Source organism: Adiantum capillus-veneris, chromosome 22 (assembly GCF_014529385.1).
Source record: "Adiantum capillus-veneris isolate H3 chromosome 22, ASM1452938v2, whole genome shotgun sequence".
NCBI lineage: Eukaryota > Viridiplantae > Streptophyta > Polypodiopsida > Polypodiales > Pteridaceae > Adiantum > Adiantum capillus-veneris.
The window spans coordinates 130,334,669-130,362,111 of record NC_140952.1 but is presented as its reverse complement, the minus strand read 5'-3'; the positions used below and the strand labels follow the sequence as shown (position 1 = coordinate 130,362,111).

The 27,443-nt window shown below is 42.1% G+C and overlaps 1 protein-coding gene and 1 long non-coding RNA gene across 9 annotated transcripts in view; one reads left to right on the top strand and one right to left on the bottom strand.

Moving 5' to 3' along the window:
- LOC147430223 (kinase-interacting protein 1-like) overlaps positions 1-23,301 on the top strand; it is a 64,689-nt gene extending 41,388 nt beyond the window's left edge. Inside the window, exons 2-5 of one of the 8 annotated variants that reach the window (XM_086494722.1) lie at positions 14,356-14,482; positions 20,844-21,067; positions 21,507-21,654; positions 21,793-23,301. In XM_086494722.1, the coding sequence (XP_086350848.1) occupies positions 21,561-21,654; positions 21,793-23,036 (1,338 nt within the window). In that variant the 5' untranslated portion in view covers positions 14,356-14,482; positions 20,844-21,067; positions 21,507-21,560 and the 3' untranslated portion in view covers positions 23,037-23,301. Of the gene's footprint in view, positions 1-14,355; positions 14,483-19,766; positions 20,025-20,843; positions 21,068-21,088; positions 21,316-21,506; positions 21,655-21,792 lie in introns of those variants that run through there. The other 7 variants (XM_086494724.1, XM_086494721.1, XM_086494720.1 and 4 more) reach the window with 7 other exon arrangements.
- Positions 3,820-4,754, bottom strand: LOC147430224 (uncharacterized). The gene is made up of 2 exons (XR_015185851.1): positions 4,618-4,754; positions 3,820-4,494 (listed from the first exon to the last, which is right to left on the bottom strand). It is a non-coding gene; the product is annotated as an uncharacterized LOC147430224 (long non-coding RNA).
- Positions 23,302-27,443: the final 4,142 nt, after the last annotated feature.

Below are 27,443 nucleotides of genomic sequence, written 5' to 3'. Positions count from 1 at the left end.
TTTGTGACATGTAGCCTAAAGCTTGGGCATCAACTGCTCAACTGCATTACAGAATCTTGCACTTTATGAAGAATGAGCTTTCAGACAGCATCCCATATGAGTCGAGCTAGCTACCCTCAATCGGCTTCAATTTTTATTCCAACAACTTAGCAAGCAAGGCAATAACCAATCTCACAAACACATGGTGGTCTTGGACCTAAGGTTCAACTAGCTCAATGGAACTTTATAATTTCCTATCAATCTCAAGAGCTTCAATTTGCACGTAATAAGCCATGACTACGTAAAGTTTGCTCCCATGGTCAAGAGTATCACACGAATGCTGATTGTGGATATGATGTCCTCCATGCTCATGGCCACAAGCATAACCATAGTTCTTAGCCCACCAGATGCATGTGGTGGACGGAATAGTTCTTGGGCCCTAAGCTTGCCTCTTAAGTCAAACCTTGCTTGTGTCCAAGAACTTCACTAATTGGGTGGCCTTCTCCACGAATTGTTGTATTTGATCACCGCCTTTGCGACGCACATTATAGTAGCTATTGGTAGCCTTGTCCACATATGATCACCACCTTTGGGGTGCACATTATGGTAGTTGATGGTTTAGATTCCAATATAAATTTTGCCTTATGGCTAACTTGCTTTTAATTGGGCTCGCTACAACTATGCCATCATGTTGTGATGACTTTATTTGGCACTGAGGATAAGTACATGTGGTGATAGATAGTAGGGATTCAAATTTACTCCATTTGTGTTGTAAGGGTGTTACTTGTTCACAAAGTCTACAATTCAGGTGGTTTTCCAAGGTTGCTATTGTATTGCTCGATTATGTTCTATAGGCCTTGACCTGACCAACTCTTCTCGAGTAGAATAGAACTTCTACCTCACCTTATCATATGCTCACCTTATCATATGCTCATGCTATTCAAATTTTATTCCATTCCTGTATATCTAATTTTGGGATGACGGTAGTGAAAGCAAACAAAGCTACCATCCTAGACACAAACATTATGTTGCATTGATATACATCTCACATAAAATCTTGTTTAATTTCATGTTTCTTCCTTTTAGATTGATATTTGTTATGTCCTTGTGTTTCACTCCCTAGTTAAGAACTCACAAGCCCTCACCTATAGGCTCTACAATACTTTTGTGTTATAGACATATTAAGCCATATTTAGTTTGCTATTTAATCTGACTACTTAAGGTTTTTTTGAGTAAATATGTGTTGATGCACAACATGTACAATTGTACATGTTGATGCACGACATGTATAGTTGAATTGTAAATGAGTATTTTCACAAATACACATTGCTTGATTACTTTATTCTATTGCAGGCCTAGTGATTTTGTCACTTGTTTTCATAGTATATTTTTTATATTTTATGAACAAAATGAAAAGGAAGTCAAGGAAACCTATGAAATGAAGGACCTTTTGACAAAATTTAAGAAAATATTTCAATAATTCACACGAATAGGTTCCATCAATATAATGCTAAGGTAGGAGTATGTGCTGCTCTCCTTCTCGATCAGAGTACAAATGATAAATTCATTTATTCTTTCATACATTGCCTTTATTGGCCAACTCCTAAAGATAGCCAAATGCAACCGGAAAGAATTCTTGAAACTAGTGAAAAGATTCTTGTGGAAATATAGCACCAAAGACTTGTTGCCCTGCAATGGGCCAAATGGGAGTTTGTCACTACGTCAATGGAGCAAGGTGGTGTTGGGATACTCACCCCTAATGTACATGCAAAGGTCGAGTGTGCTCAATTCATGGTCTTGATCACCAAGCAACACCACACATGTGCCATCATGACAAAGGGTATGATTGACGAGGCGAAGCACTTCTATCAAGGTTTCCAATGAAAAGAGATAGAGGTGCATGACAAACCGCTAGCCCCTTGATGGGCCAGCCTAAGATTAGGTGGCACAATGGGTGAGCCGGTGTGTAAGTATACTAGAGCAATGCATGGAAGCACTTGAGTGGGAAGAGATTACCGAATATTTTCAAAACTCCATTGCACACTGGTCCCCCCGGAGAGAGAGAGAGAGAGAGAGAGAGAGAGAGAGAGAGAGAGAGAGAGAGAGAGAGAGAGTGTACTATCATTCTCAATAGTAAACACGACCTACAAATCTATATGATATATGTTATATGCTCTATGTTGAGCTAATCAATAAGTCTCGATACTTGAGGACTCTAGATATGAGGGTGGCCATTTCAAATGGAAGGGGCCAAAGAAAAGGTACATAGGGAGTTATTGAAAATATGTGTGTGTGTGCGCGCACGCATGTGTGTGTGTGTGTGTGTGTGTGTGTGTGTGAGAGAGAGAGAGAGAGAGAGAGAGAGAGAGAGAGATTACAACTTCAATCCCAAGATACATCAAAGAGAGACTATATATTAGTCCATCACAAATATCCTAAAGGGGTAACAAATATTGCAATTTAACCTTCAAGCACACGTGTACACACACACACACACACGCACACGCACACACATGGAGAGAGAGAGAGAGAGAGAGAGAGAGAGAGAGAGAGAGAGAGAGAGAGAGATTCACATCCAAGTGGTAACAAATATTGCAATTCAACCTTCAAGCACACAAACACAGATCCAACATGCTTATTCTCCTCAATCCCAAGAGAAGTCAAAGATCTATCCTATGATGGATTTGGGAGAGAGAGAGAGAGAGAGAGAGAGAGAGACACATCAAGCATGATCACAACCTCAATTCTTTACATGAAGATGCTTGAACTCAAGGACTAGAATACAAGAGTGAACTTCCCAATATCTCTTTGCTGTAAATTGGGTGAAAATTGCATATTGCTCACAAGAAGGCAATGCAAGCAAGCAAACGATAGTAGTATGATTGTTGTGTTTTATTGCTTTCCAAATTTTAATTTCAACTAGTATGGCCGGCCGCCTCCGGCGGTCTCTCTCTCTCTCTCTCTCTCTCTCTCTCTCTCTCTCTCTCTCTCGTGCAGTAGCCAGGGTTGCATCGCTCATTGGGCTCGTGGGAGCCTGCGAGAGAGCATAATCAACAGACCAAGGAAGGAGAGTGATGGCTGCATAATCCAAGTAGCATGCATGCATCATATTCAACATCCCCTATTTTTCTCGATTCTTAGATTACAATGACCACAGACATTGCAATGACCACAGACAGATCAGGAACACCAAGGTGTGAAAAGCTCTAGTTTTCTTAAATATAACCTGCAAAAACATAGCAATGGTTAAAACTGAGTGAGTGAGAGAGAGAGAGAGTGATGATTCTAACATTAATAGAATAGTTCAAGTCCACCCATCAAGCTGGGCATGTACTTTATCTTATCCAATCTTTAGCTTGTGTATCTTTTTCATCTCAATAGTTACCATATCCATTGTGATGCATAGGAGGAAACCCTTCCAAAATTGATATGTAAAGATATTGACACACATAAATTCGTTGTTGATGAAATAGCAAAAGGCTTGGGCCTTTGTCTCCTTCCAAAGAAAAAACATGCACACGGAGAGGGGCGGGGGGAGAGAGAGAGAGAGAGAGAGGAGGAGGAGGGAAAGTAGGAGGATTTTACAGAGCTTTGGAATCATCTACCAAGCGGACACACATATGAGAGAGAGAGAGAGAGAGAGAGAGAGGAGGAGAAGAAGAAGTTGAAGAGTTGCTGGATGATCTAGAGAGAGAGAGAGAGAGAGAGAGAGAGAGAGAGAGAGATAGATACTATCACCTGCAAGGTAAGGTCAAAGGTGGAGGTGATAGTCTCTCTCTCTCTCTCTCTCTCTCTCTCTCTCAAATCTCACCTGTGAAGTAATTAGAGCGGCCCCACAAATATTGCAAAAGCTGTTTGCAAGCTGCATCTTAATGAGCTGTTGGGTGCAAATACATCTCAATTTTTTATCATCCAGCTGTGGGCTTGAGGGGTGTGATGCCAGAGCATGCAATGGTGGTGGAGAATGGCGAGCGAGGTCTCAGTTTTTTATTGGCCGATAATTGCGGGCTCCGGCTCGGATGCGATACAAGAGCATACAATGGCGGTGGTGGATGGCGAGCGAGGTCTTAGTTTTTACTCAATGGACTGCGAGCTGCAGATGGGGGGTGTGATGCCAAAAAATGCCATAGCTGTTGGAGATCCATGGCTAGCGAGATGAGAGAGCGAAGGCAACCCATGTGGAAGAAGCTTGCACCTGCACACCCATGTATTGTCTTGGAGGGCGAGCTTTGTGTGTGTGTGTGTGTGTGTGTGTGTGTGTGTGAGAGAGAGAGAGAGAGAGAGAGAGAGTACGATAGCCACCTGTGCCTTGAAGGCTGGCAAGCCATATAGAGAAGTCCAGAAAGTATAGTGATCTTGTGCCCTGGAGGCTGCAAGCCATATATAGAAGTCTATATGTACCGTGCTCACATAGCATGTACAGGCAAAGCTCAAGGTTGTGTGAGGGCAAGAAGTCTAGCCCGCTGAAGAGCTCAACTTAACCATCGCCCAAAAGCAAGCTATGCCATAGCCAGCCTGCAAGTCACAATGAAGGAGGTTCAGCAAGCAATCGCCCACTTTCATTCCTTTGAAGCAATGTATGAGCATCGTGATCTGAAGCAAGCAAAGCGAGCAGTAGCTAGTAAGCCAATTACCCACTTTTTGAGCAAAGCTCGCCATAGCTGAGCAGCAGACCCTTAGTGTCGAAGATCCTTTTCTGCAGAAACACCTCAATCTAAGCTTTTGCTCCTATGGCACGCATGATGTAGGGTCGTCTTCATTTGCGCGTGGGTTGCCATTGCCACACCCAAAAGCAGAGCCTCCAACCGACTTGGACTACCGTTTATTTAAGGTGGTGCACAAAGCAGCCAGCCCGCCCTTCAAGGGGAAGCGCCTGCTATTGGAGGCATGAATGATGAGGGTATGAGGTGCTCTCTTCGAGGGTGGTGCAGCAAGGGAGCTTGCCCGCCATTCAAGGGGAAGCCCATTGTGGGTGAGCCTTTTGTTCGAGGCATCAGAGCTGCGGGCGCCCACGGTTCGAGGGTGGATGAGAGCTGCACTGGAAGCCATGATGGAAGAGAAGGCAGACATGATGGGTATTGAACTTGCGTGGCCATCTTAAAGTTAAGCTAGCAAGGGCTTAGATCCCGTGGCTGCAAGCATTTGCAGCCACGTGGATGAGCATGTCTGTCTTTTTAATATAGATATTAGATTTCATAGAAAATCCACTCTTAATTGAAGGTAGTTATAGACCTTGACCTCTCTTGACCATGCTAACTTACCAAGTTGACCTTGCTAATGTAGGTTATGTGATATTTTCCACTGCTAGCTACCTAGATCTTGCGTACAAGACCAAGGATGAGATGTACGGAATTAGAACGGAGCACTAGAGATCTCAAGGCCATTTGGATTCCCAATGTTAAAGCCAATGTCAAAGTTAAAGATATCAATTTTGATTAATGGATTTGTTCTTTTTGGTTTTTGGGTTTGGTTTGGGGGGGGGGGAGAGAGAGAGAGAGATGATGGAGAGTGAGGGAAGGGGGAATGGAGGGATACTCTTTATCAATGGTGTCCCTATAATGCATGTTCAAAAAGCATCCAATGATTTATAACACGTCTTACTATTGTTGGCTCGAAGGAGAGACTCAATGTGTATAAGAATTTTTTTAAATATCTTAATGGAGTGTATATTCTATAATTGCTGATACATAGTGGAAACACAATAACTTTTTGAACTTTAAAGGGAGGATCATGTTACAAGAATAAAGAACGTGCTTTTTATGGCCTAAGCAATACACGGGTTACATACTAGTATCAACCAATGTAAGTAATCTCTCATTGCCGGTATCAACATGTATCCTACTACCTTAGAACAAACTTGTAGTAGGGCCACATTATAAAGAGTCAAGAACACACTTGGCATACGGGCCGACTAAACCAATATACAATATAGATAAAGAATGCATGTGGCACCAAGCTAATACAACACCCTCATGTTGTTTTCCAAACCTACCAATGGATTATGCTTGGCCACAACCTGGTCTATAAGAACTGCATCAAATTTTTTGTAGTCTCAAACGTATTGCATCTTTGCATCGATTTCAAGGATACACCATCCTGTCCAAGAGATGCATTTCAATTGAATGGGCCTTCTTTGTCATGGGGCCCCTCGGTGCTTTCAACTGTGTATGTGGGATTATGAGCACAAGTTAAAGAGCTTCTTGCAAAAAAGGTGTTTGTATTTGTGACAATATTGTCGCCAATATCACAATCATTAAATATCGATTGTTGTATCAACGTTAATTATCTATGCTAGACTTTTTAGAGAAACATTGGACAACTAGCAAGTAGCGACTGGGAGAGTGATCTATTTGTGATGATTGTTTTTTATGTGGATGGCGGGCAAGTTGTTATGGGTCCAAATGAGGCACCTAATGCTTTATTTGAGGTAGGATAAAGGGGCTAGTAGGGGAACGCGTAACTTGGAGAGCTTTGATCTTCTTCCTCCTACTTCAATTTTGAGTGCATAGTAGGTCATAGGATTCATTGCCTACACTAAAATATTTTAGTGTAGGTCGGGCTTCGGAGCCGAAAGTTATGGCACCATGGTTGAATTCCTCTGTATCAAAATTTGGGGTCAAAGAGAAGAGTGACCAGGCCAAAAGTAGAACATTAATATGCGGCCAAGGGGGCTCATGCAATAGCCAATTGAATGGAGGCATCCCAAATGAGCTAGCCATTCAACCTTTGGTCTTTCGTGCCACTACTAGTGCCAAAACGCCCAAAATACTGGGGTATCATCCATTGTAGTGCTGGGGCTGTAACGTTATTGGCCTCTTTACCCTATATTTGAATTTACTTTTTGAGATGTCAAGATTTGAGTCATTTGCATCACTGTTTGGGGATTTAGCTTAAGCATTTGTGGGAGAGCTATTGCTTTGTGTTGAACAAAGTATATTTTGGCCTTAGTGCATAGAGGTAATCTTGTTGATTGCAACGACGTGGCTACAACTACAAAACTAGGTCAAACTTAACATGCATGACTCTTGACTATCTTAGATATGATGCTACGAGGCTAGGTGTTTATATTCTAGTCTCACCAACGAGAAAGTCTTGGCTGCACCTTGGTTTATTTTATCCCAAGGGTCTCTCTCTCTCTCTCTCTCTCTCTCTCTCTCTCTCTCTCTCTCTCTCACTCAAAGGGTGCACACATGCACCACAAAAGGATCATCCGATGGATGGAGATTCTGTGGTGGTCCACCCTTTTTTTAGACTTTTGCCCACCCTTTTACCATCGAAGCTTCACCATTTCTAATGGAACTGCACTCTGCTCCCCTAAGTGAAGAACCGCAAAATCAAACCTAGGGTTTGATTTTCAATTGACCTAAACCAGTGCAAATCACATAAAAAACATATATTTGGTATCAGGGTACCGAGAACAATCTTTGGAAAAAAATTCATAACCTTTGGCCACTGAGGTACATGGATCGGGATCCATGCCCCCAAGAAAAAAATCGAGATTTTTTTCGCAGATTTTGACTATTTTGATGGGTTGTAAATAGGTTTCATCATTTGAGTGTTAAAAGAGTAGAAATCAATTTCCAAAACCAAGAGATAGGCCAATCTCAATGAGAAAGACTAAGCTGACCAATATTTGGTGAAAATTATATTGTGGAAGAATGAACCCAAATGATACAACACATAGATATAAACATAAGGAGTATAGAGGTCTCCTCAAGATTGAATTGGGACATCATTAGAGGATTCTACTAGGCTCTAGCCAAGATAGGTTTTGAGCAAAAAGCATGATTGTTTAATCAATTCAAGGATTTTTGACTTACAAAGTGGTTTTTGTGAGCTCATAGCAATCAAGTGTTTATTGTGCAAATTGTGAAGATTAGAGCATTGCAGCTTGAAGTGATTCCAAGTTGGAAATTTTTGAAGTAATGAAAGAGGTGAGAGGTTAGGGTTTTACAAGAGTGATTATTTCTTGATTGGGTACATTTTACCTGATTAGAAACCAAGTCATAGGAGACCAAGTGAGCATTATCTTTACTAAAGAGAGTGTGAATCAGGGACCATTGGCTCCGTTAAAACTGATCATTGAGGAAAGTCTGCTTGAGACATCATTAGAGAGATCTTACATTGTCATGGCTAAGGGATTCAAGAAGGTGAGTTTTAAGGAGGGACAAAACATGAAAGCAGGACATCCAAAATGAAATTATTGCACTTAGAGTATCAATCCAAAAACAACCAGAGTACAAAGATCTACAAAGATGGTATGGATCGCTACTGTGCGAAATTAGAGAAAAGTCTTAGTGAGTTTAAGGACCTAGTGCCTATTGACTATATCAATTATCGATACTTTGATGAGGAGAGAACACTGTATATTTTAATTGTGCGCAACCCCTATTTTGTGGACAAATGGGGGATGGCAAGCGCAAAGGAGAAAGTTGATGTAGAGCCGAAAGATGAGCTGCCTAAGTTGGACAAACTAAATGCTCAATTTAGATGGGTGAACGACATGAAACGAGTCAACACTAACTTAGGGCTGTATAAATACGATAATGGTGAATAAATGCACTATTACAAATACGATGAACCCTACTAGGAGAATTATTAAAGCACAAAAGGTTGTATGTTTTTACATACACTAAAGGGAGAGACACTTATATAATCATGCTTGATAAGTACGGATGAAGATACTCAACGGTAGGCCAAAGAGAACTTGAGAGATATACATATTTTGGAGGTCCACTCCATCAATATCATATCACTCTTAATACAATCAAACCTAATGTGTCAGATACTATACCAGAGATAAGAAGATTGAGTCCAAAAAAATTGAGAATTGCTGATTTAATGAGTCAACAACAATTTTTAGTGATTAGACAAATGGGATCCTTGGGTTCCAGGATTGGAATTACTATACACAGGGGCAGAAGCTCCTAGCACGATATATATAACGAGAGATCCGGTTATCTTGATAGAAGTGAGAGATGTGCGTCCTAAGAAGAGGAACATAGAAAGAACTCTAACTAGAGTTCTTAATTAGTAGGAGTTATGCGGCTAGAGACATCCTAGCAAGAGAACTAGGAGTAGTGAGAATGGTTGCAAAAACACGACATATGCGACCATCTCAAATAGCTAAATGTGTTTGTAAAAAGTACAATGGATTAGGATATACATATGCTCATGTCTCAATCTTCAAACATGTTTTGAGAGATAAATAGATTGTGAATTTTCACACACAATATAAAGGATTTGGGCTAACATTGGAAGGAACAGCCTTGACGTGGTTCCAATCTTTGAACAGAGGATATTTTCCAAACATAAAGCAACTTTTATGTGAATTTGCAGAGGATGGAGTACACATTGAATACATCGACGTTAATGGACGAGCAAGAGTCTTGTCATTTCGGAGGATTAGGGTGTCCTTTTTGCACTATATGTTTCTAGTGCGACGCTCAAGTTGAGTTTTTGATACTCTTGCACTTACATCAGCTGATCTATACCATGGAGTCTGGAGGCAGCAAACAGTTGAGACAGCATGGCTGTTGATACGAGCTAGGCATCTCACTTGTGTGGATTTCTTGCTCTCTCTATAACACTACGAGTGTCTATGGACGCACTGTTCTGGGGTAAGACCCCGCGGGTGCTTACTAAATCACCCCATAGGCATTGAGGATCACAGTTTGATCTATTCCCATTGTACTTTCAAGGAAATAATTCCGCAATCTACCACACGATAGCGGAAAAAATCAACTTTTCAAGTTGACTCTCATCATTCTGCACACGGTTCTCTAGAAGGGGAATCAAACATAATATCATGTCCCAAAATATATGCTTTTAGGCAAAAAGAGAATGAGAAAACATGTGTCCTATGAGAGGGCTAATGCAATATGAGAGGCTATCAGTTATCTTTATAGAGGACTTGAGGAATGAAACTCTCCAGAAGGACCTACATTTAAACGCATGCACTACGCTTGAGCAAGTCACTAGAGAGGCTTTATATTTGGTTGACAATTTTAAGGCATATGGAAAGGTGATAAAAGATGCAAAAAATATGACTTGTAGCGCCTTTTTTATGACGAGTGAATCCATGACAAATCAGAATGTTCAAACTTCTACCATGCCAAATGCTGATCATTTGGTTGAAGAAGTGGCAAGGAGGATAAACCAAAACTTTAGACATAACCAATGAGGAGATGTGACACTTGTGGAGCTGAATATCCCACCCCATGATGTAACACTCAACCAAAACCAACAATTGTGAATGCACAACATATTTTGAAGTGATATGCTATTGAGAAGAAATGGACCAACCACAAAATGAGTGATTGTTCTTATAACAAGAATTATGTGAGGGAAAGACCATTGCCACCACCACCGGAATACCAAATAGACCCGTTCAACATAGCCCAAGGGGGAGACAATCTTCAACCAGTGCTAGGTCACCAACCTCCTTTACCTCAAGAGAACTGAGCATTGTAAGGTATACATATACACAACTTGTAGAAACACTTGCAAGTCAAAGAATGCTACCACCAACTTCATACTATGAAGAGCCGATCGAATCTTATGAGAAAGAATCCGAGAGTAACACATATGTTAACAACTGCCATCCTTCTTGGATAAGTACACATGATGCTGCATAGCCATCATAATTTATAAAACAACGAAAAACAACCAGAACTATATACCGAGGGCTTATCCTCCTAGGGCAGAACATTCAATGGGGGCTCCACAAGAAACCCAATAGGCAGAATGCTATGAATGTGGAGGTGATTGTTGGGCAAGGAAATATCCACACAAGGGTGAACATGTAAAGATTTTTGGATATTGTAATGAATGTGCAATCAATCATGTTCTTCAGGACTCTCCAAAAAATCCTAATAATAAGGGAAAAGCGACAATGAACATTATTGGGATTTTTTTGTACTTGAGTGGATCTAAACAATTCCAGTAAATGCGGTAACTAGAGTTCAAGATCAAGGAGGAGCATAAATCGTGTATTCAAATAGAAATTGAGAGCATATCAATGAGGACTCAAAGGAAATCATGGAAATCTAAACAAGACAAAATGAAAGCCAAAAGACTAAAAGAATATATTACCTTAGAAATTGAGCTGCAACAAACTAAAGAGCAGCTAGAACAAGAAAAGTAAAATAAGGGACAAATTGGAGAAGTGATGCCATCCGAAACATCATCCGGAGGTTTAGTCCTAGTTGATAAAGTGGTAGAATCTTTAGAGGCTCTATTGCAAGATTATGTGGCTAGATTAAACACCAATAAAAAATTAGAACATGTATGGTTGATGTATCCACATCCGGAGATTGAGAAACAAAGACTTGAAATGTGAAAAAGGCTCATAGAGATAGCCAAGCTTGAATGGAGCCAGTGAAACAAAACATCCCTAGACAAGAAGGATTAATCCACAAAGGGGATGGGGAAATTGAGCACAAGGAAAATGAAACAAATGATCAAATGAAACGAGAAACAGAAACACCATTGAAAAATAGGGTAGTTGGCTAATACTACGGACGACTCCAAGTCAAAAGTGGTGATGCCAATTCTTGAGGTGGAAGAGCCACGGCCCCAAGCCTCAGGCGAAACGATAAGAAATGAGAAAGATGGTTGTGCGACTTTCAAGTCTGCACCTATCACTAAGATCAACATGGATCATGAATTTTACTGAGGAGATATTCAATCCCTATCTTGTGACACAACAAGAGTAAATCTGAAACGTTGAAATTTTTGCTGTCTTTTATAGGAGAACATGAAATGAGATCGGAGGTTAGAGTAGTGCCCTCACAATGGAAGTCAATTCCAAAGATGATGGACACTAAGAGCTTGCATGAATTAATGTCTACTCCTATATAGTGCATGATAACTCTCTATGAGTTGTTAAATATTCTACCATACCTATGGGGAGAGGAGGGCAAAAACTTAGAGAAGATGGGATTAAAAATTCCTCTTCAAGACATCCCCTTAGATTATTGAGAGATTATCAAATGGGTAAACTGGCACAAGACAAACCAAAGGCAAAACTAGTACCCGAAAACAAGGTGGTTGATTACCGTGAAGGAGAGAGGGGAATACCACCTTGCTAGTGGAACGTAAAGGGATAAAATTGATTGCTTTACTTGATAGTAGGGCTGTAGTGGCCATTGCCACCAAAGAGATATGGGATAATGGGGAAGGCCAGCTCTCAAAAAAACGAGAATGAAATTACAACTTGCAGATGGTTATGTTAAGAGACCTGTAGGTATGTTGGAACAGATCATAGGAACATACCTTTGCAATAATAGATATTGGCAGGGTAACAACTTCGATATTATTTAAGGTAGACCATTTTTGTGTCAACTTAAAATGGTACAAGATTGGGGTTATGACCACGCCTACATGAGACACAAAGAGATTATGAAGAGGATTAGTGTCAAAACCATAGCTACAAAAATCTTAGTTGGACTCTTGTGGAGGAATTTGACTCAACAATGGTCAATGAGCAAGATGGATGCAGACTAATGTGTGGAACTTTCGAGTGTGAGAGCTTGGCAAGAGAAGATTGTATCCTATAGTCCAGTAGAGGATAAGGATTATATCCTTGATCCATTTCCCGAGGAATTGTTTGAGCCTTTTGGCTAGAATCAAACACTGGCTACTCGAGCTGATGTATGTGTAAATGAGATAACCTCAAAAAAAAATTGTGACGAAGAGGGCTATGATATTGCACCCTTCCATATGGTGAGTATTATCATGGAATCAGGGTCAAAAATTGTTGAGTGCAAACATATAGTTGATAAGATTTCCATTAGGGATTTGAGTGACAAAAATGAGGATTAATGAGATAATGAACCCTTGGAGATAGAATCAAATGATGAGCTAACAAGTAGCTTAAAAAACGAAACAAAATCAGACAAAAAGAGGTGATCTTCTACGATTTCCCTAAATAGAAACCCATAAGACAAGAAAGGTATCGCCCAAAACAAGTGAAGAATCAAGAGCGAACGAGAGGAAGACCTATGCCTCTTATGAAGAATAAAACGCAGTATTTGATGCTCGTAGGAGCAATATATTGTGTCAAGGACAAGATCACTAGGAGATTTATGAGACCTACTTTAACGAAGACAAAAAATCCTAAGAAACAAAGCTAGTCAAAAACCAAAGGCACAATCGAAACATCATCTACGATGACAAAAATTGAGCGTAAGCTAGAATATCAATTTTTGAAACAAACCTTGAAAGAGGTTTGTACAACCGAGATGGAGAGCGAAGAGGGCTCAGACACTGACCAATTTGACGTATCCTCTCACTACAAGAAATACACTATACAAGATTGAAAGATGATAGTTCAACAACCAATGCGGAAACTTAAAGTGGGTACATCTTACGATGGTCGTGAGAAAGCCAAACGCATAGATTTAGCTGAAAACTTGCCCGATTCATATCTTTTTAACATTGAGATGGTACCAAGGTGGAGTGAACATGTTATACCTTTTCTAATCTTTGTATCATTACAAGTTGAGAGGCATCCCAAAGTGGATTTTTCTCCTCTACAAGAATTTACTTCTCCCAAAAAGCTACACCTATATTTGGTCTCACCCCTACAATCCAACCCTGAGTCTGTATCACCCATTCTTCTTCTATGAATACAATGTCTTGCACTACCGTCAGAATGGTGGCGCTCACTCTCTGAGCCTCCAAACCCTTAGTTCTGAAGGAAACTACTCACACTGACAACCACCTTCAAGCTAGCTTTTCACTGTCGGATATAGAATTTGTGTGTTGAGTGAGCTAGAGAAAGAAAACATAGCTGCTAGAAAGAGAAGAGCATGCCCCCATATTCCCAAAAGGACCCGTCACTCAATTGGCACACACCACCCTTTTGAACTTTAGTTTTTAAATTTCCTTGGTTTTTAGCATGAAGCTTAATTTTTTTAACACATGTGAAGCGACATCACTTTGCCACTGTAGAATAAATATAGTATAAATACAAATACAGATGATCCTGACTTGTTTCGACTCCCATGTTTTCTTTCTCAACTCTCTTCCCGACAATATCAAACTCTCCTACCGTGCTCTATTTGACTCACGCCTCCTACTCTAAATTTTTCAAGGACTTACTCTAGTCCTTATCTATCATCACCATGGGAGCGCTCTGCTTGCAAGCTTGGTTCATTGGGCGCTTCATCTCCAACCCTTTGTAGAGAGAGAGAGAGAGAGAGAGAGAGAGAGAGAGAGAGAGAGAGAGAGAGAGAGAGAGAGAGAGAGAGAGAGAGAGAGAGAGAGAGAGAGAGATGAAGGTATGATAAATCTGGCACCCTCACAAAAGATAAAAAAGATCTACATGACCTCCCTGCCCGAGATGTGGCTCATGATGTGTGTTGATTGTAGGTTATGCCCAAAGTGGCCATGGCAAGAAAGCTCTGGATTGTTTTCAAAGTGAAAAAGGCCTCTCCAAAGGTCCAACGTAATCCCACCTACAAATTTTGAATTTTACCTCTAAATTTTAAATTTGAAGGTGAGAAAACCTACAAAATTTAGGTAGTTTAGTGTAAAAACCTTCAAATTTAGTCAATGTACTTCTCAATTTCTCATGTGTAGGTTTGCCAAGGTTTTGGAAAAACAATTTTGTCGAGCATTATTATGCATTCACCTTGAACGTTGGTGCCATGGGGGGAGAGAGAGAGAGAGAGAGAGAGAGAGAGAGAGAGAGAGAGAGAGAGAGAGAGAGAGAGAGAGAGAGAGAGAGAGCGCATGTGACTCCCCAGTCGGTGTGCAAGCCACAAATCTGCATCCACCGGACCACCCAGCTCTACGCACATGCACAAACGGTGGTGCGACGGTGGTGTATTTGAGATATTGGTAGTCAATGCACATGCATACAACAAGTTGTCGATCGGTAGCTTGGGGTAGGTGACAGAGATGTGCAGGCACTACATGACAACAACGTGAAGTTGATTCTGAAGCATTCACTAAATTTAGTAGCTCACCATCTCGCCATCGCAGCAGCTTGTCGAGAACATGTTGTGCACCGCCCTCTCTCTCTCTCTGCATCTGTTAAAAACAACCAAAGGTTTCTAGCCCTGACCCTATTGGACTTATCTTGCAATCAATGCACTCCATGAGACAACATTGCGGACAGTAATCTTGTCGAGGACTTGTTCCGCTTGAGATGCACACTGCTCTTGACATACATGCTGACTAACCTATTGCCTAAGTATGTGTTCTTTCAAGAACCCACTATCACGAATATTAGCATGTAGCCTATTGTCTTGGTACAAATCCTTCTTCTTAGCAGTCTTTAAGACATCTCACAAATAAAAGACTTATTGTCTTCCCCTCCATGTTTGCTTGTGTAGCGGATATTGCTGTTGTTGCTGCTGCGGCTCTGTGTGTGTGTGTGTGTGTGTGTGTTCCTTCCCTCGGGCATTCCGAGCAAGAATGCCAATAGCTCTCTCTCTCTCTCTCTCTCTCTCTCTCTCTCTCAATGTTGCAAGAACCATTTGCATGGATAGGTAGTATTGATTCGAATCCCAGTTTCTGGCGGCAAAAAGGAGAAGTTATTTAAATCTACATGCTACATGCACATGTATGGCAGTATATGAGCAGAGGTACCATGGATAGAAGCTCTCAATGAGGCTCCTCTTTGCACAACGGACATCATCATTTGCTGGCCTTGGTACAACATTCATCTCTTTATAGTTTTTGCAACCTTTGCCCCTTTGCATGCCACCACCTCTTTGCATGCCACTGTAGGGATTCACCTCCGCATTCATTCAGTGCTATCAAATATGTCTTTGCTCCAAACATCACATCACCCCTTTGCTTAATGTGTAGACTCTGTGTAGAAAGGCCCCAAAGCTACAATTCTTCCCAATTTGGCACACTCACTACTCTCAACTATTATCTCTTACACCAACACCTAATTGCACATGACACCCTCTCCAACGATTGTTGATTTCTTGCCAACTCCATAGCTCAATGGAATCCTCATCACCACTACAGCCTGCTCTGCCGTTCTAGTGCTTTGTAGGTGACTCTCTCTCTCTCTCTCTCTCTCTCTCTCTCTCTCTCTCTCTTTCATCCTTCTCCTCTTCCCTCGGTTTGCGGGCTTCTGCACACTTCTCTCTTGAGTTGTGACTTGTCAGCGTAAGGCTTGTCGATCAACCCCGTAGCTCAAGGACGTGTACTATCTACCGGCCGACTCCCAAGTAGTTTGCTCGCTGTTTAAGGTATCTACCCGAGGAGGTAGGAGGCCAGTATTGCTGTTGCTTATGTGCTGCTATTCCAGGTTGGCAACCACGCTTGAAGCCTCCACGTTGGCATTCACATCACTGGAAGAGAAAGCTCCATCTTAAAAGGAGAGAGGAGCACCATCCGTGCTTGCGGCCACATGGATGGTTACTCCTCTCTTTTTAATATATATATATATATATATAGATAGATAGATGCTATATTTGATAAAATTTACTTTTGGCCCACTTCATCATACAGTAGAGACAATCAAGGCTTAGTAATAGGACACTAATTTCTAGCAAATCAAAGAACACAAAAGCAAAATATTGAGCATGTCTACGGGTCATTACGTGGCTCGTTCCTACATGCTATTCAAACAAAGGTATCGATCGTTCGTCGTGAAAGAGGAAGGTAGGGGTAGATTCAAGACATTAATAGGGGAAAATTCAAAGTTTACGTTTAGAATTCAGTAATTGTTATTATGGCCAACAAGAGTCGGATAGATCTTTAAGGTCTCTTGGGATAGTTTCTTACGATGTTAAAAATGCTCTTCTTCTAAGAGGAGGGAGTAAATTGAGGAAGAAATATCTTTCTCTTGTTGAAAGCGTTAGAGGAGTAAGAATACGTGATAAAAGCTTGAGCCATTGTAACATATTCTTGCTACTGCTATTATAAAGGCCATGGACCCCATTGTCCAGAGCTCCCATCGATGCTTTGAGTGATCTAGGGATATATGCCAAGCTTGCAATTCCCCACACGACCAGATCCCATCTCACCCCCATGTATCAGACTCTCCTACCGTGGTCAATAGAGTTTGAGGAATAGACAAATGAAAGAGGATGGCAATGTGAAAGAAAATTATGTTGCTGCTCTCTCTCTCTCTCTCTCTCTCGTTCGTACTGAAGCAGTGCCCCCTAGCTTATCAAGACGCGAAACTCTGCATGATGGCCGTTTTGAGAGAAAGACTCGTACTGAAGAAGTGCCCCCCAAGCCTGATCAAGAAGCGAACCTCTGCATGATGGGCAGTTGAGAGAGAGAGAGAGAGAGAGAGAGAGAGAGAGATATTTGAGGAATGGGGTGTGAGTCGGCCCATCCATAATGATCTATGCTCAGTTGAATAATGGAGGAGCCGGAGTTACAGCAGCGTAATGCGGCCTCTTTGTATAAGCTTGAGGACTTATCCGACACGTTGCACATCATCTGGGCAAGAAGATCGTGTAGACGTTGCACACACACGCAGACACATTCGTGTAGCTTATGCAGGAGAAACGAGAGAGAGAGAGAGAGAGAGAGCGGCCGTGGAGGGAAAGCAAGAGGCCCGAGGGCTACATAGCCACAGGCGTTGCACGCACAATTCACGGCCAATGCAAATCCCCACGCTGGCAGTTGAAACGCCACGTTGAGAGGTGGAAGAAGAGGAAGGCCCCTGTCTAGTCTATCATATCTTGTGTCGCTAAATTGCATCGCCGTGGAACGAGGAAGAAAATGCTTCGATCACAAGAAAATATATACACTCGGCTTGATACAAAATCCGGGACAATGATACAAAATCAACACCCAAAGAAGGAAACTCAGCCCAAAATGAGCGAGCACAAAAGGCAAGGAAGACTTTCATTGTAGTGAGGGGCACTTTGCGCACTCAACACGCATCACTACCTAAATCATAGGGAGGAAAGATCATGTTGTCGCAGTTATTAGACGAACTCTTAGAAAATGAGTGCATGGAGTGAAAATCAGACAATCATTTTGTCTTTTGACTATTGTCTTTTGGTTAAAGAAAACCTTTTTTTTGTTTTTGTCTTTTTTTTTTTTTTTGGGGTGAGGGGGGTTGTGTACACTAGATAATTTATTTTGAAGCCACTAGGGGTACCCCATTGTAGAGAATTTAGAGAGATTCCCCTTTTTTTGAAGCCATAAGAATTTCTTGCTAGAAATTAAATTTGTTTTCTTTCCTTGTCACTTGTGGAACTAGGCCTATGCTAGGCTTTAGCCACAACACAAAATGGCCCGGGGTGCCCATCATGGGATTGACGACATGGTTTGGACATTGGGTATCGAGGTCGGTGAACATGGTCGAAAAAACTAGGCTCTCGATTGCACCTTAGACAATGTCACACGATGCAAAGTTATCCTTTACTTTTTGAAATAACTGTGCCCCATGCATGGTCACACATGCACCATTTGTTTGTCTTATATGCAAGGCTTTTTGTAACTACACCGATTCTGGCTTTTTGTAACTACACCGATTCTAGGGTTTCTGCATTAGTAACATTGCACTGATAATTGGTGCATGCGTGACCACATCCTTATGAGCTTCGACTTATAGCGGCCCCCCTTTCAAGCTTCACACTCTAAGGCTATGGTCACGCGAGGCTTAGTTATCAATTATTCTAACAGATAACTAAGCCGACATCGTGATCACACACAAGCGAGGTGAAGCTTAGTAGAACGGAGCCCATGCTTTTGCAACTATGCCAATTTAGGCATAGTATCAAAACTATGCCAGTGATTTTTTAAATCGCAGTCTGATTGTCGGCTGCCTTTTTTTCGACGCGTAGACATGGAAGAAACATAGAGGTCCTCAGCCTGTTGCAACTGCAAAAATTACTCTCTCTCTCTCTCTCTAACCAGTTCTCCATCCACGTGCCAGTTGCATTTACCTTGCTGCCTTTTTTTCGACGCGTAGACATGGAAGCAACATAGAGGTCCTCAGCCTGTTGCAACTGCAAAAATTACTCTCTCTCTCTCTCTCTAACCAGTTCTCCATCCACGTGCCAGTTGCATTTACCTTGCTGCCTTTTTTTCGACGCGTAGACATGGAAGCAACATGGAGGTCCTCAGCCTGTTGCAACTGCAAAAATTACTCTCTCTCTCTCTCTCTCTCTAACCAGTTCTCCATCCACGTGCCAGTTGCATTTACCTTGCTTTTGCTGCGAAGGACCACGACTGCGGAGCTTGACGGCGCTGGAGCTTAGTTTGGCTTAGTTCCCAATAATTGGAAACTAACCCTCATGTGACCATGCCCTAACCAACTTGTGAGTACTTTAACATGAATGGCAAAACATGGTCCTATATTAGAAACGAAATTAGGCAGAAGTAACGTAGTCGAGAAAGTAAACTCGAACAGGGTCCATATCATTTAACAAATCGCATGTACCATGGTTGTCGTGCTCGAGCTTGCAATCCTTGATCCCACTGCTCCCACTTCATTAACTATCTTGTGGGAGTGAGGCAATGGTCACACAATGCATAGTTATCGGTTACTTTTTGAAATAACTCTCCCTCATGCATGGTCACACATGTGCGACTTATTTGTCTCATATGCAACTATGGAAGGCCTTTTGTAACTATGCCGATTTAGGTGACCATATTGTTAGTCCAACGCTCTATCGGTGTGCGCTCCGTGCTCTCACGGCACGAAGGCGCGACTCTTCTTGGACTGTTCTTCTCTTTCTATGCAACACGTGGACATCTAAATCAATTAGATATTCGCATGGATAAATGAACAGATCTTACCGTAGAGAATAGAAGGGTTTGCTAAAGTAAACCATTTCTGATATTGTGAATTCACCATTTTTGTGTAAATACGACCGAAAAATGTATTAAATTCTTGGGGGGTTTTAACGGATTGTTTTAGAAGCTGGGTAGCTTCATAGAAGTTTGAAAGCCAGCAAATTAGCAAGCAAGGCCCTTCTTTTCCCACACCCGCTTGCCCCACGTCCCGTTTCTAGGCGTTGGAGACTGCAATCCTTAAGCCCTTCATTACCGCTTCTAATGACGGCTAATCAGTCCGATTAATTTCGAGGGTTCTTCATCTGATCACGGTAATCTTTACTCTTCTGTTAATTTGGCAATGGCGACCTTCCACTAATGCATCACTTGGGTTGCTTTCCTCTTTTGTTTTAGAGCTTGATTCTCTGCGTGTTGTCTTCTCCCTGGTTTTAAACCTGCATTGCTTTGACCTGCATTAATGGTAGCAAGTTTCTTTCGTTAGCAGTACTCCCGTTTTAATTAAGATCACAGGCGTACATAGTTTTCTCAAGAAATGATCACCGCGTATTATCCTAATCAAATTTAGACACCTAATTCTCGTCGATTTAAATCATCAGATTATCTGTCATGGTACATTCTGAAGCAGAATGAGGGTTATTAAGCTTGTCTAGCGTTAGTTTTCTGTTTAAATCTCCATAGCAAATGGCACCCCCTAATCGTAATTAGTGGAAAGTGATTAGTGGGTTCAGCTTGATGATAATTGCCGCAGGTCGGCAGAGTTTGATACCTCACAAGCGTGCAGAAAAGTAGGACTTGATCTCTGCAGTTACAACGCCCGTGGCAGTTTTCATCCCCTTACCCTCTCAGGGTTTGTTTATTTATATATTTGGCTCACAATCGTGTGCGAGAAGCAGTAATCTCTTGTTCTTTTTGTTTCATCAAATGTCTATTGAAATGTACACCTTCTTTGTGTGTGTGTGTGTGTGTGTGAGAGAGAGAGAGAGAGAGAGAGAGAGAGAGAGAGAGAGAGGACCTACATCACGCATGAGAGGTCACCTTGACCTTTGCATATACCATGGTTGAAGACTTCTGTTTTGCCATAACATCTCCGGATGTCAGCCTTTCTCATGTCTGATGTTTGCTACCCACAGTTCCAGCTTGTGTTCCTTGCACAGAACGTTGCTCAGACGTCTTGTAAGCTGGTGCTCATTGCAGACAAGGATGCTTTTCCATTTATAAGCACAAGCCATCTTTCCTCACAATAGGGCAAGGAGTATATTGGGTGCTCATTCGACCCTTTTTGGGCGTGATTAACAATATTCAAAGCAGGGCAACATCATGAACTCTAGCTTGGGCATGCGCACCGAAACACGAGGTAAATCGCTTATTGATGTTGCTCCTCAAGGATCCATCTTGCACACTTGACATGAAACAAGCCAAACACGCACATAGAACAACATATGAGATAGACATCTGACGTACCTCCCAGCCATAGAGCCCATCTGGCTCACCACCAAGCCTGGGAGCCTGCTGCTACCCTGGCCAGTGCCTCGCCTCAAGGACTGGCGTCCCATACCACCAGCCCACACCCTAGCTTGGGTGTCCAGGCAAGCGCTGCCATGGGTCTGTAGTCCAAGTGTCTGTTCTTAACTTTGTGGATACATATCTGCATGTGCTGTAGGTATGTGTATGAGTGCATGCGTCTGGGCTATTGTTGTCGAATGTGCATGTATTTATGTGTGTGGTCTAGGCAAGAGCCGATGCTGGTTTTTGCGATGTATTGAAAATCAAGGGGTGTATTTTTTGTTCTCCAGCTGGCTTCGCTAGGGCTTACCCGATCCACAACTGAGAGAGAGAAGCCAGTACCGATGCTGAAGCTGGAAAGGAGTCCCTCACACTCTTGGTGGTGGGACAGCCACAACAGCCCCAAGCACTCCAAATGGCTACAATCCAATCTTCAAGGTGATAGCTTGTATCTTACTTCATGAGAGTTCTTTGAAGGAAAGGAGCTTGTTACCTGCTTCAATGCATGGCATCGTTTGATTTGAAATGTGCACCTTTGCTTATTCACGCACACACACTCTCTCTTGCGGATTTCAGATTTGGATGATAAAGTGAAGGAGATGCTCAGGTTGATAGAGGAGGACGCAGACTCTTTTGCTCAGAGAGCTGAGATGTATTACCAAAAAAGGCCAGAGCTTGTAAATCTCGTCGAGGAATTCTACCGTGCGTATAGGTCATTAGCAGAGCGCTATGACCATCTCACAGGGGAGATCCGGCAGAATATTCCCAGAGCGCTGCAAGTTCAATATGGCTTGTCGTGTGACTCTCCAAGAAGCACAGGTGCCAATGGCGTAAGGCACCATTACTCTCCTCTGAGAAGGAGCAACCAACTGTTTGAAACCTTGTTGAAAAAGGCCTGCCAAATCGACGAACCAGCAAAAGAAGCCGGCAACAACAGCACACAAGCATTGTGCGATCAAAGTACTAAAGATTTAGACAACACGGAGCAACATGGCTGCACCGATGTGTCTGTCGAATCTCATCCCAACTCTTCAGATGAAGGGGGATTGTCATCCTCATCTTCTGATTCAGAAGTCGACAATTTGACCCCTCTCAACAGGCTTAGGGCAGAGATAAATGAACTAGAAGAGATGAACAAAGCGCTGGCTGAATCGCATGAGAAAACTCTAGAGCTTAACACCGCTCTTGAGAGCAAGGTGAAGGATCTGGAAGAGAGCTTTAAAGCCAAAGAGGAAGAAGTGAAAGAAATGAATTGCAAATTGCTTGAGCTCAATGCTGAGCTTGTATGCTTGTCGGCTGTCTCAAGCCAGCAACACGAAGAGTCTCATATAAATGAATCTTATGCACCCCAGAAGGAGCTTGAAATAGAGATCCTTCCTTCGCTTGAAGACGGAAGTGATTCATCTGCAGGCGAGGAGGACACCAGGGACGAGCTCTTCAAAAGCTCTCCACTTAATACATGTGAACATGCTTGCGATTTCTCTGTCGAAAGCGCACACGAGGAAAGGACGGTACTAGTAAGTAGCCTACAAGATGAAGTAGGCATTTTGAGAGAAGAGAACAGGAAGCAAGAACTCATCATTTTTGACAGGGAGGAGGAGAAAAGAGAAGTTATTCGCCAACTCAGTGTTAGCTTGGAGATGGTGAAGAGTGAAAACCATAGATTGGAAGCGGTGATTGGTCTGTTGAAGAAGAGGCTGCAAGGGCACAATGCAACAGCTGCTGCTTGCGGAGTTTCGCACTCACCTTTCGCAGCGTGGAGGCAGCTCTTCTCTGTGGGCTTCAAGGTTCGCCAGCCTTTTGTTGCGGTTGCCTTATGATTAGTCTGTAGCTCTTGCTTCTGGGCTTCAAAATGTCTACATTTTTGTCTAAATGCAAGTTTCCAGCCTTTGCCCCTTTCATCCAAGACTGAACAAAGGATGGCTTGAGAGGAGGTGGCTTCTATTACATACATACATTATCAAGTAAATGTTGAACTACATATTTTTCTTGTTTGCTTACAGTGTAATTTTAACCTATATAGATATCCATGTATACAAGAGGCCACTTTGCAATAAAGAGAATTTTGGGCTTTTTTTTACTGCTTATGTTGTTGCCATTTGTGTTTTATTGTTAATAGTGTGGCCGGCGGCCTTCGGTCGCCTCTCTCTTTCTCTCTCCCCCTTTGCGTGCGCACTGTCCTCACTATAGCCGGATAAAGGAAATTGCGACACGTGGCATTGAAAAACCGATCTCCTTAATATATAGTATATTGTTAATTTTCAACCTTTGAAGAGTCTTCATTGAAGATTCTTCAATTTTCATTGTTAAGGTTGAACCTTAGGGTGTTGTTTACCATTTTTGTTTCATTGTTAATCTTCAAGGTGGATGACAATCATTGCCATTGATGTCAGGCTAATAAGGGAGTTCATATAAGTGCTTTGGTATAATTGGTCATTGGGTTGGAAAGCCATTTGAATGTCTATCAATGTGCGATTCATGTTGGATTACATTGGGCTAGCCAGGGTTGCATTTGTAGATATCATGGGCTATGAGACGTCGAAGAGACTTTATAGATATCATGGGCTATGACATGTTCAAGAAGAAGAAGAAGAAGAAGAAGAAGAGAGTTTTAACGTTGTAGGAAACTATCCTAAGAGACCTTAAAGATCTAGCTGACAAGGAGTTGAATTGAAGACCTGTTATTCAAGAGGGAAATGACATAACCAATCTACACACTTGGGTGATAGAAGAGATTGCATACAGCTAACAAAAGTATGTGTGTGTGTGTGTGTGTGCGGGTGTCCGAATAAGAAGAGGAAAGTGGATTAACCTCTCTATCACCCAAGTGTGGTAAGTTGGTCATCCTAATTCCCTTTGGAGTATCAGGTCTTGAGTTCAAGACTAATCGTATAGATCTATGAGGTCTCTTGGAATTGTTCCTACATTGTAAAATTTCTCTCCTCTTCTTTGTATTGCCTTGGCTCGGGCAGTTAACAGGAGCCAATGACAAGCAACTAAGAGTTCTTGTCCTTGTATGACCATTTGTTAAAACAATTACTGAATGGTTTATGGGCAATTATCCTTGAGAGGATTTATACGAATTACTTTGTTGCCGAATTTCCATCGGAGATCTTGATGGACGTGTGATGATCACCCTTGAGCCCACCCCCTCATGCCTGTGGGCAATGCCCACTTTCTTAAACAAGGTGAATTCTCATGATGGTTTGCTAAAAAAAAAATGGAGAGAGAGAGAGAGAGAGAGAGAGAGAGAGAGAGAGAGAGAGAAGCAAAAGAATAGTATTTTAACGTCGTAGGAAACTATCCCAAGAGACCTTAAAGATCTATTCGACGAGGAGAGTTGAACTCAAGACTTGTTATTCAAGAGGGAAATGGCCCTTGTCCAAAGACACCTAACTTCAAAAAAACTAGGTGAAATTTCTTGATGTCCTTGTAAAAAGATAAAAAATTTGAGGGCATATAAGCTAATTATAATATGACCCTCAAAAATTACAAAACATAATTAGCAAAAGACAAATATATTACAAAAAGAGTACTACAAATGAAAAGTTCGTACACAAAAACAATATTAAAAGAGATTCTTTGAAGGAAGTGAAATTGTGAGGGGAAAACAAGAAGTATCTATTACTTAATAGAAAACATAAACAAGTAATACAAACTGATTGTAGACACACAAAAAAACACTATTGAGTTGCCAGTGAGATCCTTTTCACTTGTTCCATCTATGAGAAGCCTTGCGAGCAATGTATGTAATTGTATACAGAAGACCAGGTACGAGAAGCCTTGTGGGCAAAGTATGTAAATCTTTATCTATATCTATACTATTATAAATAAAAGGGGGAGGAATCCCCCCCCCCCCCCCCCCCCCCCCCCCCCTCCCCCTCCTTGACACGTGTTCCATCTAGCATGTGTTCTCTGTAGCCTCGGCCACACAGCGACACACACACACATAGCTGCACGAAGAAAGAGAGAGGCGTTCGAAGGCTATCGGGTGTACTAGTGTATACAAAAGACTTGGAAGATCGTGTTCTTTCAAGAACAATCTTCTCTTGGGAATAAAAATTCGGAAGAACCAAGCCATGATGCCATCCTAATATTCACAAAAATTGTCCGTTTTTGCTACTTTAGAGTTTGGAAAGATAGAAAACCGACAACTCAACAACCAGCTTCCAAGGGATTAGTCAAGAAAGCAGGCAAGTGATCATCTCTTTTAGAAAACACAAAAACTCTGAAAAGTGGAACCAAGCAATCAAAAGGCATCATACGTCTGGTATCAACCACTCACCAAAATGTAAGTAGCTCTCATGTGTCATGGGTGATGTAGCCTCATAAAGTGTGTTATGACCCCTCAAGGTACCTATCGTGCTTGAGGATTCCTCTACACTCCTCATCCACTCACAATTGTGGGTATGGCAAAGGAAAAAAAAAAACACTAACAACATATAAGGCCATCTTTAACATATGTTTACTAAGACCTTCATGTAGAAGGCCAACAGTATGAAAGTCAAAGTGTTAGAAAATAAATTTTGAGCTTTTTGAAAAGTAGTGTGGACCAATTTCCAAAACTCATATCTATGGATGGGTTCAGACGAGCCCATTGGTAGACTCTTGCTCTTCTCTTTGCCTTTGCTCGTCACGCTCACATGGGACGACATATCTGAAGGATGTTGTAATGACACGAACCCTAAACATCAAGGAGGCACACTGCATCGGCTTATCGTGGGCCTGTTACCCTGCATTGCATGATTCAACTTGAGCATCCCGCGGTTGACGCTGGGAAAGTAGCTCGACAATGGGTTTCCTCGCACTGGGGTCTGTCAATGAGGACACATGTCTCTTCCCCTCAGTGTACCTCTGCCTCATCTGAACTAGCCTATAACGAACTCAAGTTTGAAGTAGTGTGGACCAACTTGCAAACCTTATGTTGGAATTAGGGTTGCAGAGAAACAAACACAGCTTGGAGAAGACGAAGGAAGCTCAAGGCACACAATAGAGAGTGTGCAACTTAGTGTGCAATGGAAAGATAGATAGCCCTAGAGTGATGGGCGTATATACAATGCACGGGGGAAAAAACCTCCTAAAGAGGGAAAAAATGCCCCGGCGGTCCTAGTGTGTTCACACACATCACTACCACATGTATATGGTAACAAATCCCCCCTGGAGTGATGCGGTGAACGAGAGCTGGCACATGAGTAAAGGGAAGCGTCATGCCCTGAGGACAGGATCAGTCCACAAAGGGGAGTAAGCCCAAAGCTTTGCGGAAAGCTTCAAGCTTCTCACGAGACAATGCCTTTGTGAAAAGATCTGCAAGGTTGTCCTGTGTTGGCACATAAGCCAAGCTGATCTCTCCTGCTGAGAGCCTCTCCCTGACATAGTGGTAATGCACCTCAATGTTCTTTGTGCGAGCATGAAAAACTGGGTTCCTCGCAACTGCCAATGCGCTCTGACTGTCAGTGTAGATACTGTTGGCAGCGTCCTGTCCAACACCCAAATCAGCCATAAGGCGTCTGAGCCATACACACTCAACCGTAGCTGTGAAGACTGCCCTGTACTCAGCCTCACAACTCGAAGTGGCCACAGTAGGTTGCTTCTTGCTCAACCATGATATACATGAACTGCCAAGCATGAAACAAAAACCACTTGTGGACACTCGCGTGTCAAAACAACCAGCCCAATCTGAGTCTGAAAAAGCATGTAAGTCTGGCGGCAATGATCCCCCCTTGGGATAAAACAAGCCAAGATGTAAAGTGCCACTAAGGTAGTGGAAAATCCTCTTGACAGCCTGTCAATGCTTAGACCCTGGGCTATGCATAAATCTGCTGACCTGTGAGACTGCAAACTGAATATCCGGCCTTGTGTTGCATACATAAATGAGGCAGCCAACAGCAGTTTGGTAAAGAGTGACATCAGCAGGATCACCAGCATCATGTAGACTCAACTTCAAACCTGTTTCCGTGGGAGTGGAAATAGGTTTGCAATTTAAGTCCAAACTTACATAGCAATGTCTCTATGTGACTTTTCTGACACAAGGCAATACCACCATCACACTGCTTAAACTGTATACCCAAATAATGATGCAACAGCCCCAAATCTTTCATTTTGAAAGTAGCATTCAAATCAGTCTTAAATTCAGCAATATGTCTCTTATTTGGTCCAGTGATCAACAAATCATCAACATAAAGAACCACAATGAGAAGTACATCACCCTCACGCTTTACATACAATGT